Source organism: Mastigoproctus giganteus, chromosome 10 (genome assembly GCF_048544385.1).
Source record: "Mastigoproctus giganteus isolate SK-2022 chromosome 10, ASM4854438v1, whole genome shotgun sequence".
NCBI classification, from domain to species: domain Eukaryota; kingdom Metazoa; phylum Arthropoda; class Arachnida; order Uropygi; family Thelyphonidae; genus Mastigoproctus; species Mastigoproctus giganteus.
The window spans coordinates 76,715,659-76,734,680 of NC_143584.1; the positions used below are offsets into that span (position 1 = coordinate 76,715,659).

Below are 19,022 nucleotides of genomic sequence, written 5' to 3' on the forward strand. Positions count from 1 at the left end.
CCAGGTACTTTTTTAGCTAAAACAATTTCTCTGCCACTTAACTACTCCTTTCAGTCATCACAGTCATTTAGCTCCCTATTAGACTTTGATAAACTTCTGGCATCCACACCCCTAAACAATTCCTCATGTATGAATGTAGATGCAAAATACTTATTCACCTTGTCAGCAACCTGAGCAGGATCATCAACAGTTAACTCAATGAAATCAACAGGTCCAATGTAATTCAATCCCTTTCCTTTACTGTTAATATAAACATAGAAGTCTTTGCTATTTTTCTTTACCGGAGACTTCTCATTATCTGCCTTAACTTGCCTAATCTCCTTTGTGACTTGATTGCAGACTAATTTATATATACCATAGGCTTCTGTATTACTTGATAATTTATATGCATCTCATGCACTTTTATTCTCTGCCATGTGTCTTGATAGTTCATATCATAACTCAATAGTCAGGACTAAGCCTTGAACAGTATTTCTTTATTGGTATGAAAAGCCTAGTAGTTTCTATGATTACTTCCCCAAATGCCTTTCATTTAGAATTAGCTGTTGGTAACATCATCAGTTGGTCTTGCTGCACAGAATTTAAAGCCTGTCTGAGACCACTGTAGTCTCCCTTACGAAAGCAAAAGCCTTTCCCTTTACCCTTGAGAGAAGTTTTTAATTAAATTCACGTTAGTACATTGTGATCGCTGTCACCCAGTGGGTCTTTTGCCTGCAGATTCTTAATGTATGAAGAATCTCTGCTATTTACCAGATCAAGAATATTGCTTCCTCTTGTTGCCACTCTCACATGCTGCTGTATAAATGAGTCATCCAAGAAATCTACAAAAGTTTTGCTAGACTGAGGGTGGCCAACCCAAAAAATTCCAGCCAATATCTAGAAAATTAAAATCCCCCATTATATGACATTCAGATTTACTGGCCCACTATTTTTTTGTATAGCTGTTCAGTATGCTCATCAGTCGCTAGCCTATAACACACTCCTACCTCTCAATTTTGTTATTTCAGTGCACAAACTGACTCAACACTGCACTTGTCACCCATGTTGACTGAATGTACTGCCTTAGATGTAATATGCTTCTTAACTAAATATAATAATATAATGATAGAATGCACGAAACAAGAAATAGTTAAACATAACTCGAGAAAGATAAAAATGTTGCTGTGACCACGTTTTCGAGATAGAGCAGAAGTATTGGGAAACTGATTGCATTATTGAAGAATAATGTGCAACTTGTGAAATGTTTGCCGATCATGTTCTGTTCCAGAGAGTCTGGAACAGAACAAAACATGATCTAGCCAAGGAGGATATCTTTGTGTGTGCCAGGTGCAGAGAGTGTCTAGAAATTAGGTGTCAACTCAGCATTCTAATGGGCAACTATCAGAGCTTGAGGTGTAGGATAGATGCCCTCGAAGAAATTAATGAGTGGCCCATCAAGCTCTCAGATGCCCAACTCAATGCCAGAGCTCACTCTTGGGCATCAGGCAACACAGCGGCAATCTCCAAGGCAGAATGTGCTGGTCCCAAAGGAACTAGTTATTGTTGGTGACTCTATTGTCAGGGAGATGGGGAATATATTGTGTAAAAAGGATAGATGGAATAGGATCAGGGTATGTCTGCCAGGGGCAAAAGTTGATGACATGAAGCATATACCATCTTTTAAGGGCACAAAGGATGAGAGTGTTGTACGCGTTGGCACCAATGACATTAAGAGTAGGAAATCTGCAGATTTACTTAACAAGTACAGGTCAATGTTGCAAAAAAGCCAAGAGTTAGGGTTAAATTTGAAAGTATCTGCAATTCTGCCCAGACATGATAGGAGGGAGTACATGATGAGTGCCTGGTCAATCAATTCGGCCCTGGAGAAAATGTGCAAGGCTCAAGGAGTAGAATTTTTTTCATTGTGGTCTGTGCTTGTTAGCAGGAGAGACTGCTTCTACAGGGATGGGATACACTTAAATAGAAAGGTTGCAGGAATATTTGCTGATGCTATAGAGGCAGTGTTAGGTAGGTCGGAAAACTGCTAGCTTGGGGGGGGGGAAATTCAGAGGCAGCACCTCTCGCTCCAGCGGCCTGGAGCGAGAGGTGCTGGGGTTTCACAGACTGATGGCAGTCATTGTGAAACAGGTGGGTATATGGGATATGTTAGGGTAACTAAGAATAAGAATAGGTGCCTGTATACCAATGATAGAAGTATAAGAAATAAATTTGATGAATTTAAAGTGTTGGTCAAGACATCAAAGGCGGATATTGTTGAGATATCAATTGGAATTTTGGAAGTACGATGTGTGTACAGAAAGGATAGACAAGATAGGAAGGGAAGAGGGGTAATGCTGTTAATTAAGAAAAACATAAAATCAAAAGAAGTACATCCAGTTGATATAGATGGACAGTGCACTGTTGCGTAAGTTTGGTGTGACATAAGCACTGCGAAAACAAAATTAAGAGTAGGAGAGTGTTATAGACCTAATGACTCGAATGAGTACAATGAACAATTCCCAAGAGAAATAGAGTGGGCTAGTAAACCAGAATGTCTTATAATGGGGGATTTTAACTTCCCAGATATTGACTGGAACTTGTAGGTTGGTCACTCACACACTAGTAAGACTTTTGTGGATTTATTGGATGATTGTTTTCTGCAGCAGCATGTTCGAGAGGCAACCAGAGAAAGTAATACTCTTGATCTGGTTATCAGCAGTGATCATTTGTGTATTAATGAATTTGCAGATAAAGGAACCACTAGGTGGCAGTGATCACAGTGTACTGATGTGGGATTTACTAAAAGATTTAATTACCATCAGGGGTAAAAGAAAGGGTTTTTGCTTCCGTAAAGGTGAGTACAGTGGTCTCAGACAGTTTTTAAATTCTGTACAGTGGAATCAACTGATGATGTTACCAACAGCAAATTCTAAGTGGGAAGCATTCAAGGAATTAATCATGAAAGCTACTAAAAGTTTCATACCTATTAAGAAATATTGTTCAAGGTTTAGGCCTAAATGGCTATTAAATGAACTAATGAGACTTGTGACAGAGAAGAAAATTGCATGGGATGCATATAAATTATCGGGCGACACAAAAGCCTATGGCAGATATAAGATAGTCTGTAATTAAGTGACAAAGGAGGTTAGGCAGACAAAGGTAGATTATGAGAAATCTTTAGCAAAGGATGCTAAGAAAAACAGCAAGGATTTCTTTACTTATATAAACTCTAAAAGGAAAGGGATGAATCTGATTGGTCCACTTGATATCGATGGTTCGACTTTTGATGATCCTTCTCAGATAGCAAACAAACTGAATGAGTATTTTGCATCTACATTCATACATGAGGAGTTATTAAGGTTTGAAAATGCCACAAGGTTATCAAATTGTAGCAGAGTGCTTAATGATTTTGTAATAACTGAGAGCAAAGTGGAGGGAAAATTGTTGAAGTTAAACATAAGAAAGGCACCTGGGATGGATGGGATCTATCCAGTTATATTAAAGGAGACGACAAAGGAAGTAGGCAAACCCTTAGCCATAATTATGAGAGCATCCTTGGACTCAGGGGAGGTCCCCACAGACTGGAGATGTGCAAATGTATCCCCAATTCGTAAAGCGGGATCTAAGGGTGACACGAGTAATTACAGACCAGTTAGTTTAACTTCTGTTCGGGGTAAAATAATGGAGTCACTGGTTAAAGATGCATTGCAGGATCATCTAGACAAGACTGCAGCAATAATTCAGACACAGCATGGGTTTGTTAAGGGAAAGTCTTGTCTGACAAATTTGATAGGATATTATGATGTGGTTACAAAAAAACTGGATACAAAAAATAATTTTGATATCATATACTTGTATTTCAGGAAAGCTTTTGACACTGTTGCGCATGGAAGACTATTGTAAAAATTGGAGCAGAATGGTATTAAGGGTAAGTGGCTACAATGGATAAAAGGATGGTTGAGTGGGGAAGACAGAGGGTGTTAATCAATGGGTGTTGCTCTTCGTCGACTAATGTTATTAGTGGAGTCCCACAGGGTTCAGTGTTGGGTCCACTTTAGTTTTGTATATTCATCAATGATATTGATGAAGGTATATCAGGCTTAGTGTCGAAGTTTGCAGATGATACAAAGGTTGGCAGGGTTGTTAATGACAGTAATGGCAGTGTGCTACTGCAACAGGATCTAGAAAATTTGGGCAGATGGGCTGAGAAGTGGCAACTTCACAAATGCAAAGTACTGCATATGGGTAGAAGTAACCCCAGAGAAATGTACTGTGTGGTACTACACTTCACTTCATTGGTAGAAAATGATGTGAAGTGTAGTAGAAAATGAAAAAGACCTGGGAGTAACTGTGCAGCCAGATATGGAGTTTTCTGAACAATGCAGATAGGCTGCCACGGCAGATCATGGGGTTTTATCAATGATATATAGGAATTTTGCTAGCAGGAAAAAGGAGGTGATTGTCCCTCTGTATAAGGCAATGGTCAGGCCACACCTTGAGTACTGCGTACAGGTCTGGAGGCCTCATTTTAGAAAGGATGTAGATTTTCTTGAGTGTGTGTACAGAGAAGGGCAACAAGATTGGTGAGGGGAATGAAGGGATTCTCTTACCAAGAGAGGCTTAAGTTCTGCAAATTGCAGTGGCTGGAGACTAGGCACCTGCACGATGATCTGACTGAGGTGTATAAGTCCTTGAATGGGTTGAGCACACTGAATTCTGAAGGGATTCTTCCACTTGTTCGGATCACGAACCTACAGGGCATAAATTCAAATTAAGGAAAGACAGATGTAGAATACATGTGCGAAAATTTGCCTTTAGCCAGCAAGTGGTTAATTGCTGGAACAAACTTCCATCTGTCGTTGTGGAAGTTGATAGGTTAAATAAATTTGAGGAGGAACTGGACAAACATTTAGAGGGAATGGTTGTGTGAAATTTTTTTATTTTTTTTTGGCTGATGCTGCATAAACTCACACACTTGCTTTCTTCCATCACATGCTACTACTACTACTATTCTTCTTCAAATACTGATATCAAGGTAGAATATAGTATATAACAGAGCTATGATGCATTGAGCATCATAGCTCTGTTATATACTATCATTCCTTTTTTTTACAGATACAGGCATATCCCAGTTAGCACTCAGGATCTGTTCCTAGAAAATAGAGAGCTAAATAAAACTATTCAGTTATATGAGGTAATTCTAACATTAAATAAATGGAGATGCATTCCTTATCATGTTTTTTTCAACCCGAGAAATATAATATACAGCAATTTATGGGTATGTTAAACATAGACTAATACCCGAGACTAATATTGAATTATGTATAACAGGGGTGGGCAACATTTCTAAATGGCGGGCCAAATAAAATGTCTGTGATGTACACACGGGTCAATTTTTTTTAGCTTTCCATGATTTTTAGGATTATTAAAATGGTGTATAATTACAAAAATTGTCATAAACAGTTTTATGTTATTTATTGTAATATTTATACATGCTTGTACACATAATTAATTTTATTTATAAGAAAAATGAAATGCAACAAGATAAAATTACAAAAATACAATTATAGTATATAATTATAAAAAATTAAATCAAAAATTATAATTTCAAAGATTTTATAAAACCTTAATAATCTTATATTTTCAATTATGCATTATGATAGGTTTTTATGAAGGTATTTCTTGGTGAATCCTCTCCACATTATTTACATTTATCTGTCGATTATTCACTGACATTTGCTGTTGAAATGCACGATACACTTGCACTGCAATCACATTCTGCAGAACTGTCCGGGAATCTCTACTGACTGCATGCAAGTCTATGCCCGCTTACCAGTGTTGTGATATATGGAACAAATTCAAATGATTCATTAAATGCCACGTAATAAAAATGTTAAAAACAATTTAATAACAGACTATGCACATTTGTGAGCTGGAGTTGGCCTGTAGGGAGGTTGCTCAACCCTGATATATTGTATATATAAATAAGTTATTTGAAGATTAACTTTTCTTGAAGTAGGAGCCAAGGGTTGACTGTCTTCTCTTAATTCTCCTCTCAAAAAGTAGTTTTTAACAGCAGGAAATCATATTGAGAAAACCTAGCTTTGCCTTGCTGCTTTACTCCCAGTCAGGGTCATTCTCGGTGACTGTAGCAATACTACCACTGAGGAATTCTGTGGTGAGGTTTCTCACTGGTCTTGCCTCCTCTGCATCAGGATTGTTGGGGTCTTTAGTTTCATTCTGCATGCACTGCTTTGCCAATTCATGAAGTTCATCTTTAGTAACACTTATACCACAAGACTGCAGTAATTCCTCAACATCATCACATCAACATTCTCCATTCCTGTTTAGGTGCAATATGGCCTAAGTTTCCCTTGCGCCAGAAAACACCACCACCACATTCCTGTTTCACAGGCTATATCAAAATGTTTTTGATGATTGATTCTGTGTTACATCCTAAAAAGTCATTGAACACTTCTGGCCATAGATTCTTCCACACTCTGTCCATGCAGTTTTGAGTCATTCCATGCCCAACTGCTGTGATATTGTTTATAACATTCACAATGTATTTTTTTCCAAAATTGCCTGATGGACTATTTATCTTCACCATCTGTGTCCTCTGTGAGCTATTTGAATGTGCAGTGAAGGTAATAGTCCTTAAAATTCTATGACTCCTTGATCCATTGGTTAGAGTAATGTAGTCATGTTGGGTGGAAGCTAAACTGCTTCTACAGGAATGCAGGTCTGAAGGGCATCTAGATACCCAGGGTGGCCTGCGGCATTATTCAGCACCAAAAATGCCCTTGGTTCAAGGTTGTGCTCTTCACAATAGCGCTTTACTATAGGGCAAAAATATGAAATAAACCATCACTGTAAAATATCAATCATCACCCAGGCCTTCTTGCTTGATTTACAAATCACTAGCAGATGTGATTTGGAAAATCCTTTTGTAGCTAGTGGCAACTTCTGATACACAAGTATTGGCTTTAGCTTAAAGTCACCTGAAGTGTTACCCCCCTAGTAAGAGAGTTAATCTGCCTTTTCCAACCTTGAATCCAGATGAACATTTTTCTTCTTAGGAGATGAAAGTACAAGATGGCATTCTTTTCCAAAAAAAGGCCTGTATCATTGACACTGAAGACAATCTCAGGAGACTAGTTTCCAATCTCGATGGTGGCTTTCAGAGTTGCAGGAAATTCCTGGGCTGCCTTTGTGCCTGCACTATCAGCTTTACCAGAGACACATACATTGTGGAAGTTGGTGTGCTGTAAGAATCTATCAAACCAACCTCAGTTGGCTAGAGGTGTTTCTGACATTTCTTCTTCTTCTTCCTGAAGGTGTCTAAAGATGCTTCTGGCTCTTTCCATTATTATCAGTTAACTTATGGACATGTTGCATTTGGGTGGAGGACCATTGTGTTTGGTCCTCCACCCAAATGCTAAGCCATCTTTCCATTTCTTCAAGCGAATGGGCCTTTGAACGAATTGCCCTCATTGCAGACAACTTGGAGATCATCATTGCTGAAGCTTTTATCTTCTTTGTATTTTTGATAATTATTCTAATTGTGGAAGTAGCCACGTTCAAAGAGAACCCACATCCACCTGATTCACCAGCTTCCAATCAACTAAACATCTGCAGTTTTACATTTAAGGAAATGCTTTTCCTTGGCACCTTAGATGCATTATTAGCACTTGAAGTTGTAGACTATTTTCTAAACATGGTGGATAATAAAAATAAAAAAATTTACAGCTAAATAAGAACGTGTACACAGGTGATCATGGCAGAACTTGAGGAGAGCGCTGATTGGCTATGAGCATGTACTACATATGTATATATGTAATACGTGCTCTAAAGCGCTTTGATCGGCTACACAAATGAATTTAATCATTTTGTCCTTAGCCCACTTCAACGTTGCAGTTAAGGGTAACTGGTTGGACTCACGTGAACAACTGAAAATTTTAAAATTGGAACGTGGCAAAATGTTAATATTGTTAACTACTTTTTGCATGTATATATTTGAGTTTTTTATGAATAAATAAAACTTAACTAATGAACAAAAATATATGTAACATCATCAATTTTACATTGTGTATGAATTTTTTAAATTTCTTCAAATACATGTAAATATTGAATTTCTCAAGTTACAAGAGCAATGGTGCTAGAATGGGTAGCGTCAACTGGGGCATGTCTGTACTTCCATGGGCAGTTCTGAACTGGCTTCTATAATTCCCCTCTCTCTCTCTTGTAAATGTCAGAACACGTCCCACAATCAGTCAACATCCATTCACTGTCCAATTCTGAATTCACAGAACCAACTCTTCTTCATTTCTTCTTTCAATTTGTTTTCTGGATCAACCTTCCTTTACAAGTATTTCCTGAAAATTATAACCTAGAGAAATTCAAGTCTAACATCAACAAATATCTACTTTCATTTTCTCAACCTTCAACCTACACACAGTACTAAGTACTAAAGGTTCTAATACCCTTCATGTTTGGGGGTTTCGTTAAAAAAAAAAAAAAAGGAAAAAAGGTATCTGTGAATCAAGCACCTACAAGGAAATCTGATTGAAGTATTCATGGCTTTATATGATTGAGTAAACTAAATGCTGATAGAATTTTTACTTCTCCTTGGATGACAAACACACAAAGGAAAAAATTTAAATTGAAAAAGAATCATTGCAAGAGAGATGTGCGAAACTTTGGTTTCAGCCAGAGGGTGACTGCTAGTACAAACTTCCATCTGGTGTTACGGAAGTGGGTAGTTTTTAGAAATTAAAGGATTGGCAAGTTACCAAAGGGGATGGACAAATGAAGTAGTTGTTTTACTTTTGGCCAATGCTGTATAAGCTTGTTTCAGTACTTGTTTATTACCTTTCTGCAGTGTAAGTGATTATTATTGTAAGTGGTAATTATAACCTAACCAGTGGGTGTGTATTTATTTATTTAACATAAGCATACACTGGTTATGTTATACTTACTTGTAACTATACTGGCAAGAGAATAATAGATTAGTCAAATATTCTTGTTTGCTTAGAGCATTTTGCCAGCAAAAAAAAAAAAAAAAAGTTGAAAGCCTCCTCAACGATTCCTGTTGAAGGAATTGGACCATAATCTGCCATGCTGGTCCAGTGCAGGTTAGCAGATAGACCATATTTAACAATCAGAGGTTTGAACCCTGGTCTACTCAAAGAGCGTGCGAGTTTTGTTCATTCTTCTGCTTAAGTATTTTAAAAAGGACAGGAGTTTCTAACAGTTGTTATAATATGGCACAAGTAGCAAAATATTATGGAATATATAATTAACTTTTCATGCATGGTAATTAGAATGACTAATCAAGGTGCTACTTTATTTAAATACATTAATTAAAACTAGTTAACAATTCATGAGTTTGATTCTTCTCATTGACAAATGCATATGTATATGGGATGTGTATTTGCATGCTTCAAACCTACTGAAAGGCAGTTCTTCAAAATAATAAGTAGAATGACTGGGAACTTTCATATTCTGAAACTTGAAGTTTTAGAACATGTGGGTTCCCAGTTATTACATGATTGGTCAATATTCTAGCTTATTTTTATTGAAGAATTAGCATTTAAATTCCCTAGTTCAAGAGTTTATAGAAATATACAATCAATTTACTTGACTAAATACTTACTATTTTTTTTCCTGTTGAGTAACTTTTAAAAGTAGATATATGAACCTAAGAAATGAAAAACAAAAGATAAAAGAAGTCAGTTAAACATATTCCAAATCAAGGAAACTACCTTTTAATATATAGTAGATATTGTTTATGTCTGTCAGTCTGTTCATATCAAATCATGTTTATAATGAAAAATTAACTTGCGTGAAATAAGAATGTATAAAACAATGATCTGCAACATAGGGAGAAATACTGAAGAATTCAATTGTGATGGAGGAAGAAAGTAGGGAAAAGAAAGAAAAAAACCATTAAATAAAAGTGCATGATGTGGGTAATATACTTAATATATGATTATATTGATTACATAATCAATATATGTAAGCATAAATACTTATATATTGTTTACAATCAAACACAATATAAATGCTCGGCATTACTTTTTTGTCTAGACAACAAAGTGGAATGGCAATGCTCACAGAGCTGGTTGGTTGGTTGTCGGGTTTTATTGGCGCGTTAGCAACTAAGGCTATAATGCGCCAAAACCAGGTGATATATAAAAATTTAAATTTTCACTGACCTAATTACTTAGGTCACCATGTCAAGATATAAAATAACAAAGGTATAAAATGTAGAAAAGATAAATCAATAAAGAAATAACAATACCATGTCAATTTTAAATACAAGTAAAAACTTTTATTGATTTAAAATAGCTAAAAACAGCAGACACATTGTCATTGTCGGATAAAATCTGACTGAGTGTATACGGCTCAGTCAGATGATTAAAAGCGGTAAAACAGATATTGCTAAAATCTGGACAGTCAATTAAAATGTGTCTGATGGATAAAATTGTGCCACAGGACTCACACATAGGAGGATCATCAGCTCTCAGCAAAAACAAATGAGTCAAATGACTATGTCCTATGCGGGTCCGGGCAAGAACAACTTCCTCCTTACGATTCCTGCGCAAACTAGATTGCCACGATTCAATTACAGGCTTTATTCGATATAATTTATTCGTAGTCTGTCTATTCCACGATTCTTGCCATTGGGAGTATATCTTTTGGTGTATTATTTGCCTGTAGTCTGTATAGGGGACTGACAGGCAGCGATTATTATTGGGAATTGCTGATTTGGCTGCTGTGTCAGCCAAATCATTTCCCCTAATCCCAATGTGGCTGGGAATCCAGCAGAAGCAGATATCATATTCACGTTCATGGAGAAAGTGAATCTTCTGCTGAATGCAAGACAGAACTGGATGAGAATTATATCTCACAGTTATTAAAGCCTGTAACACGCTGAGAGAGTCAGAATATAAAATGAACCGTGTATTGGCATTTACTAATGTAATCCAAGGCTAACTCTATAGCGTGCAGCTCTGCAGTAAATATGCTGCATTCAGAGGGAATCTGCTCCAATGTAGTGGTGTCTGTAAAGACAGCAGAAGATCCCACATATGATTCTGAACCGTCTGTGTAAACTGGTGCGAAGTCAGAATGTTCAGCTCGGTGTGCTGAATAAAGCTGCAGGTAGACAGGTGATGGAGTGTCCGACTTTCCCCAATTTCTAAGGGACAAGTTACATGCTGGAACATGAGCATGCCAGGGTGGAAGGGGTTGCTTTGGTGTTTGGGCAACCTTGTCTACCTTGATATTAAGTTCTTTGAGTAGCTCTTGGAGACGAATACCAAAAGGATGATTGGCAGTCTTACTTACGGGTGTTGTACAAATTTTCCAATCGTGGCTCAAAAACAAATGGCCACTTTGGATGGTCTGGCAGGAATTTCAGTTTTAAAGCATACATTAGAGACAACTGCTTACATCGAAGCGATAATGGTGGTTCGTTTGCATCGACGTATAAGCTCTGAACAGGAGATGTTTGATATGCTCCAATAGCGATACGGACAGCCTGATGATGGACAGGATCCAGCCAACGAAGTACACTGTCTCTGGCCGAATTGTATACCAGGGACCCGTAATCTAGTCTGGATCATACAAGCGCACGGTAAATGCGTAGTAGGGTGCATCGATCCTCACCCCAAGATGTAGAGGAGAGAGAGCACAGAATATTCAGACATCTTGTGCACTTTGCGCAGAGTTGACGGATGTGATCCAGAAAGGTCAGCTTTTTATCAAATACGAGTCCCAAGAATTTTGTGTCCACTGCTACTGGAATAGCCTTTTGTCTGAGCCTTAATTCAAGTTCAGGATGAAGATTACGCTTACGACAAAAGTGTACGCAAACTGTCTTCTCTGGTGAGAACCTGAAGCCATTAGCAAGTGGCCAGGAATTAAAGCGATCAATGGCTTTTTGCAGTTGTCTTTCAATAACCCTCATGTTGCATGACTGACAAAATATGCTAAAGTCATCAACATAGAGGGCACTGTTTACAGTTGGAGGAAGTTGTTCTGTGATGGAATTTACTTTGATGGAAAAAAAGTGTGACACTTAATACTGATCCTTGTGGTACTCCCTCCTCTTGGGGGAAGGAACGACAGAGTGAGGATCCCACACGAACTTGGAAAGATCGATTGGCTAAAAAGTTTTTAATAAAAATGGGGAGATGCCCTCTAAGACCAAGGCTATGAAAATCTTTTAAGATGCCAAATCTCCAAGTTGTGTCATACGCTTTCTCCATGTCAAAGAATACAGACACCAAATGTTCACGTTTTAGGAAAGCATCCCGGATGGATGTTTCCAGTCTAATGAGATGGTCCAGAGTGGACCGGTTCCTTCATATGGTATTTGATTCTAAATACCATATGAAACGAAAATTAACAATTCTCTCCAGGATTTTGCACAGACAGCTAGTCAGAGCAATAGGACGATAATTAGTAGTGACTTTTGGATCCTTTCCTGGCTTAGCAAAGGCAAGAACGATTGCCTTGCGCCAGGAATCCGGCAACTGCCCTTCAATAAAGATTCTGTTATATAGAAGGAGCAGATAATCCATAGATTTTGGTGAAAGATGCTTAATAATTTCATAATGGATGTCATCTGTCCAACAGCACTTGCTTTGGAAAGAATAAGAGATCTTTTCAGTTCCTGTATAGTGAATGACCCGTTGTAGGGATAGACGCTCTTAGACTTAAAATTAAGTGCCTGTTTTTCGATTTTATGTTTCAGGACCAGGAACTCTGGGGAATATGAAGATGTTGCAGAGATGTTAGAGAATGTTTCCCCAAGAGAATTGGCTATTGCAGTTGGATCTGCAATAGTGCATCCATTATAATCTAGGATTGAAGAAGGGTGGGATGTATATTTTCCCTTCATTTTCCAGATTTTATCCCAGACCAACTTAGTACTAGTGGACTGAGTAATTGATGAAGTAAAACGGATCCACGATTCCTTTTGACTCTGATGGCGGATGTAGCGTGCTTTGGCTCGTGCGCGTTTAAAGGCTATAAGGTTGGTCATGGTAGGATATCGGCGGAATATCCCCCACGCTTTGTTTTGAGCCTTTTTTGCTGCTGTGCATTGTGAATTCCACCAAGGTTTGGGAAATGGTGGAAACCGGGCAGATGTTTTTGGAACAGCATTCACAGCTGCTTGGACAATAATTTCTGTGATGTACGTTACTGCATCATTGATAGGCTCCTGACTGACAGTACTGAGGTCAAAATTTGCCTGATGTTGGAAGGCAGTCCCAGTCAGCCTGATCAATCTTCCACCATGGTAACCTGAAAGGAAGACATGGTTAACAAGGTTATCACAGGGAAGTGATCACTTCTGTATGGGTTCTCCTCCACTTCCCAAGTGAGTGAAAGGAGTAGAGAAGGGGAGCAGATAGAGAGATCAATGACAGAAAAAGTATGGGTAGGCATGCGGAAGAAGGTGTTTGTTCCAGTATTTAGAAGGGAAAGGTCATTTTTATTTAGCATACGCTCTATGACTCGCTCCCTTCCATTGATGTAAGCAATACCCCACAGGGTAGTATGTCCATTAAAATCCTTGAGAAGTAAGAAAGGGGGAGGCAACTGCATTACAAAATCATCAAGGTCTTCCTGGGAGATGTCAGTCCCAGGTGGCAAATAAATAGAGCACACAGTTAATAAAAATCCCACTGTAAGGCGAATTGCAACAGCCTCTATGCTGGTTGTAACTAGCAAGGGCTGAACTGGGGTCTGATTGCTCACAAGGATAGCCACTCCTCCGTGAGCAGGACCATCCGCAATTCTATCCTTACGAAAAATTGTGATGTTATGCATGGTGGGATCATTATTTGCCTTTAGATAAGTCTCCTGCAAGCAAAAGCAAACTGGCTTGTGCTTTTGCAGGAGGGCCTTGATGTCATCAGTATTTCGATGGAATCCACGACAATTCCATTGTAGAAATTTAGCCATTATTTTGGCTTGGTGGGTCCATCAGGTGGCTTCCGAGGTGCTGAGGGCTTACTTTTGTCAGTCTTGGATTTATCTTTTTTGGGGAAGAATGGACACTGTCCCGTGTCCATTTCTTCCTCCGCAAAGAGTTCCAAGACTGATTCATCCGGGGTACCTCCTTATTCTCTACATCCATTGTTTCTGGTATCACGGGTGACTCTTCTGAACTTTTTGGCTTTTCTTTACCACTCGGTTTTGGTAGTGGTGGAGCACTAGGAGGTATGGATATAGGAGTGGCAGCTGATTGTGTTTTTTTTTTTGGTGGGCTTTTGTGAACTCAATAAATAGCGTGCATTCAGAGTGAATGACTCTCTTGGTGGTATAGTCATCTCAGTTTGTGCCCCGATAGCGCACTTAGCAGAAACCTTCTGGGCATATGAAGGTTTCCGGCTATTTATTGGTTGGATACGTTTTCTGGCCTCTGGGTAGGAGATATTCAGCTCTGTTTTCAGTTTTTGGATTTCTTTTTCATCCTTCCACTGCTGGCATGCTCTAGAGTAGGCGGAGTGCTCTCCTTGGCAATTGACACAGATCGGTTTTGGAGCTGAACATTCCTTGCTCTCGTGGTCTCTAACACCACATCGAGTACAGGCAGGGTTACCACGACAAGAAGTTTGTGAGTGGCCGTATTTTTGCCATCTAAAACACTGCAATGGGTTTGGGATATAAATCCTCACTGGGCAGTTTAGATAGCCTGCCTTGATGGACCTTGGAGGCCGTGGGGTGTTAAACGTGAGGATAAGAACTCGGGTAGGGACGAGATTCCCATCCTTCCGTATTGATATTCTTTTGACAGCTGTCACTCCTTGGTCTTTTAATTCAGAGCAGATCTCTTCTTCAGAAACATGAAGAAGGTCCCACTCTGATATAACACCTTGTGAAGAATTCAGAGTTTTGTGGGAGGTTACGGTGATAGATATTCCCCCTATGGATGTAGAGTTGAAGATTTTTACAGCTTGTTTTGTGCTGGAAGCTTCAACCAAAAGGTCGCCAGAACGCAGTCGTTTAGCGGATTTTGGTGAACCCTTCTAATCTTTTCTGGATAAAGAAGGGTGACATCTTTCCAATTGACTGCTCTCCGGTGGAATGGAGAATGAGGAAAAGCGGTGTCACTGATGGTGGTGGTGTATCCTCAGTCCTGGCTCTTTTTGCAGAGGTGTTTTCTGCGTCATCGTCTCGATTAGGTAGGTGCCTTGTTGGAGCCCCAGAAGAATTTGAATTTATAATACTCATAGGAGTAAAATAAAAATTTCCGATGCCCTAAGTACCTCACCCAGCACGGGGCCCTACAAGGGGACGCCCACTCGTGAACTAGCAAGTACTGCGTACACGAATGGGACACCAAGTTAGCTTAGGAGCACCATACCCACGTTTCCAATAAGCCTTGATCCCGTCCCAGGACCAAAGGGAGGGAGACTTATTGGAAAATGCAGTTGACCCTAGCAGTAAGAACCACCCGCTGATTGATCCCAGTCAGGCCGGGCCGGGACCACCCGTCTTGTCGAAGCAGGGGCCAAAGTGGTGTATTAAGGCTGGGCCCCTCAACCACCAGGATCCCCCTTTCCAAATTCCATGGGTTGCGGCGCACGGCTGCACACGCCAGATTCCAAAGATGTAACCCTGGAACCAAGGTATGGGCGTTAGATCCCAGTGATGCTAATCTGGAAGCCCAGCAGCATCACTGGGAGGTCCCCTCACCATGTACAGGTACCTAAGTTGAGGGGCTCACAGAGCTGAATTATTTTAAAAAATAAGAATAAGAAATTAAAAGAAATTCATAATGACACCTAAATACAGATTTTCTTTGAATAGTGCAATAAAATGCAATTCTAAATAAAAGAAACAAAATTTGCGCTAATCAGTTAAAAGGATACAGATCATAATTTTATGTTATTCCCAAAATCTCCGTGATACCTATGTGGCAGATCTAATACATCTTTCTAAAGAAAGTAGATGACAATAAGCTTTACAGGGCTATGTAAATTTTCATACTCAAGGAGGCACTAAAATTTATTTGAAGAATGGAAGGCCATACCAGTTTATTTCATCATATAAGGAAATTAAAATGACACAGTTAGTCCCTGATTTACGTAAGCCCGAGTAATGTAACTTTGGACTTACGTAAGTTTTTTTGATAAAATTGTAAAGATACTATCCGTATAATTTTTAAGAGTGAAGTCAAATGAAGAACAATAAGTTCACATACAAACTATGTTGGATAATAATCTGCACCATAACTAGAATCTAGGTAAATAACTAGAGTTAACATATCATTTTCTGCTTTCTGAAAACATATTTGACAACATGTGTTTGAGACAGGTGGACTATGTCGGAGCACTTCAGAGAAACCCCTACAATGTTCAAGCCACATGGACTGTGTCCCATCAGCTATTTCTTCAGAGAATTACACTCTAGCCCTTCATCTCTACATCTTTTCCTTCTGGATTGTTGTTGTTGTTATTTGGTTTTTAGGAGCATTAGCAACAAAGGCCATATTGCTCCGGGATATGCAGTGGTCATTCCCTGACCTTTCCGCATCCTCCGTATTTGGTGGTGACGGACTCGAACCCCGGTCTAATCAAGAAGTGTGTGCTACGCACTGCTGCTCCTTGTAATGAGTATAATGATTGTAATGAGTATAATGAGCCAAATGATTGTAATGAGTATAATGAATAACTATATTTAATTCATAGATAATTCATGGCTTCAAAGGCTCAATACATGCTATGTTATATATCAATTAGTTAAGAAATGGAGGATTACCTCTATGATATCTTGTAGAACACTTCAGTGCTGATACTTTCTGTTGTTGAATAACAATACAAATAGTTTGTGTATTCCACACCCTTGTAGACAAAATCAATGATCCAATGCACAACAGAATCAGAGGCCTGCGAACCTCAAGTCCGACACAAAATACATTGAATCACCAACCCTATTCTGTCACTCAAAGATTAGGGTTGGTGATTTGATGTATTTTGGGGTCGGGCTTGAGGTCCACGGGCCTTTGATTCCGTAGTGCACTGGATCATTGATTTTGTCTATGAGAGTGTGACATGTAAACTATTTGTATAGTTATTCAACAAGGGAGAGTATCAGCACTGAAGTATTCTACAAGACATCACAGAGGTAATTCCTCCATTTCTTAACTAATGAATAACTATATAGACATGTAATTTGCCAATGGTTTGGAATGCCTTATAATGGGGGAATTTAACTTTCCAGATATTGTTTGGAACTTATGGATTGGTCACTCACATAGTAGCAGAAATTGCTGAAGCTAGAAGTAAATAAGGCAACTGAGGCTGATGAGATCTATATTGTCATATTAAAAGAAATAGCAAAAGAGGCAAGCAAACATTTGACCATAATTACGAGAGAATCCATGGATTTATGGGATCACCCTTTGGTCCACAAAGGGGGATCAAAGCAATTGTGAGCAAAGGAGGCAGCAAAGAAAGTAAGCAAACTCTTAGCCATAATTATGAGAGCATCAATGGACTTAGGGGAGGTCCCCACAGAGTGGGGATGTGCAAATGTATCTCAAATTCACAAAAGGGGATCAAAGGGTGACAAAAATAATTAGAGACCTGTTGTTTAACTTCTGTTCCAGGGAAAATAATGGAGTCACTGGTTAAAGAAGCATTGCAGGATCATTTAGACAAGACTGCAGTAATAATTCAGAAACAGAATGGGTTTGTTAATGGGGAGGTCTCATCTGGCCAATTTGATTGGATACTATGATGTCGTCACAAAGGAACTGGATGCAAAAAATAATTTTGATATCATATACTTGGATTTCAGGAAAGCTTTTGATACTGTTGCACATGGAAGACTACTAAACAAATTGGAGCAGAATGGCATTAAGGGGAAGTTGCTAGAATGGATAAAAGGATGGTTGAGTGGGAGAAAACAGATGTAATCATTGGAGATTTGTCTTCGTGGACTAATGTTCTTAATGGTGTCCCCCAGAGTTCGGTGTTGGGCCCATTGTTGTTTTGTACATTTATCAATGACATTGATGAAGGTATATTAGGCTTAATGTCAAAGTTTGCAGATGATACAAAGGTTGGCAGGGTTGTTAATGACAGTATGCTATTGCAATAGGATCTAGAAATGTTGGATAGATGGGCTGAGAAATGGCAACTGAAGTTTAACATTGACAAATACAAAGTACTCCATTTGGGTAGCAGTAACCCCACAGAAATGTACCAACTGTGTGGTGTTACACTCAGGGTAGAGGAGAATGAAAGAGACCTAGGGGTAATTATGCAGTCAGATATAAAGTTTTCTGAGCAATGCAGACAGGCTGCCAGGGCAGGTCATGGGATTTTGTCAATGATATACAGGAATTTTGCTAGCAGGGATAAGGCCATATCTAATCTCTGACTCGTGGTCCTGATGCGCATGCGCGAAGACAAATAATCCCTATTTAAATTCCGTGCTCACCCCTATTCGGTAATTTTCATTCCTGTGATCCTGACATACGGTCGAAAAGCGTTGTCAGCTTCGGGAAGGAAAATCATTTTGTAATTTTTTTTTTTCGTTAAATTAATTTTTTACTCAATTTTTAAGTGCATTAAATTGTTTTTAATTGTGTTCATTTGATTTTTAATTATTTCTTACTGTAATGTAAGATTTCAGATTTTTTAATTGTTTCGTTTTAATTTCTGGAGAGTATCATACAGAAGTGTTCTACGTATCATATTGAGGTAAACTTCTCTTATTCTTTTACAAATATTGATATCAATGTAGGGCGCCTCCGTAGCCAGGTGGGAAGGAGCAGCAGTGTGTAGCACGCACTTCTTGATTAGACTGGGGTTCGAGCCCGTCACCACCAAATACGGAGGATGCGGAAAGGTCAGGAATGACCACCGCATATTCACGGAGCAATATGGCCTTAGTTGCTAATGCTCCTAAAAACCAAATAACAAACAAACATATCAATGTAGAATGTATTGAGCATTACAGCTCTGGTTCATACTATCAAATTTGTTAATTAATGAAAATATATTTTGAAATGA

General features: G+C 38.8%; 1 protein-coding gene across 2 annotated transcripts in view; it reads right to left on the bottom strand.

The window, feature by feature from the left end:
- Positions 1–19,022, bottom strand: part of Cyt-c1 (Cytochrome c1) — a 92,796-nt gene that overhangs the window by 68,550 nt on the left and 5,224 nt on the right. For both annotated transcript variants that reach the window (XM_090383920.1, XM_090383921.1), the window contains exon 2: positions 9,635–9,679. In XM_090383920.1, the coding sequence (XP_090240046.1) occupies positions 9,635–9,679 (45 nt within the window). The remainder of the gene's footprint in view (positions 1–9,634; positions 9,680–19,022) is intronic.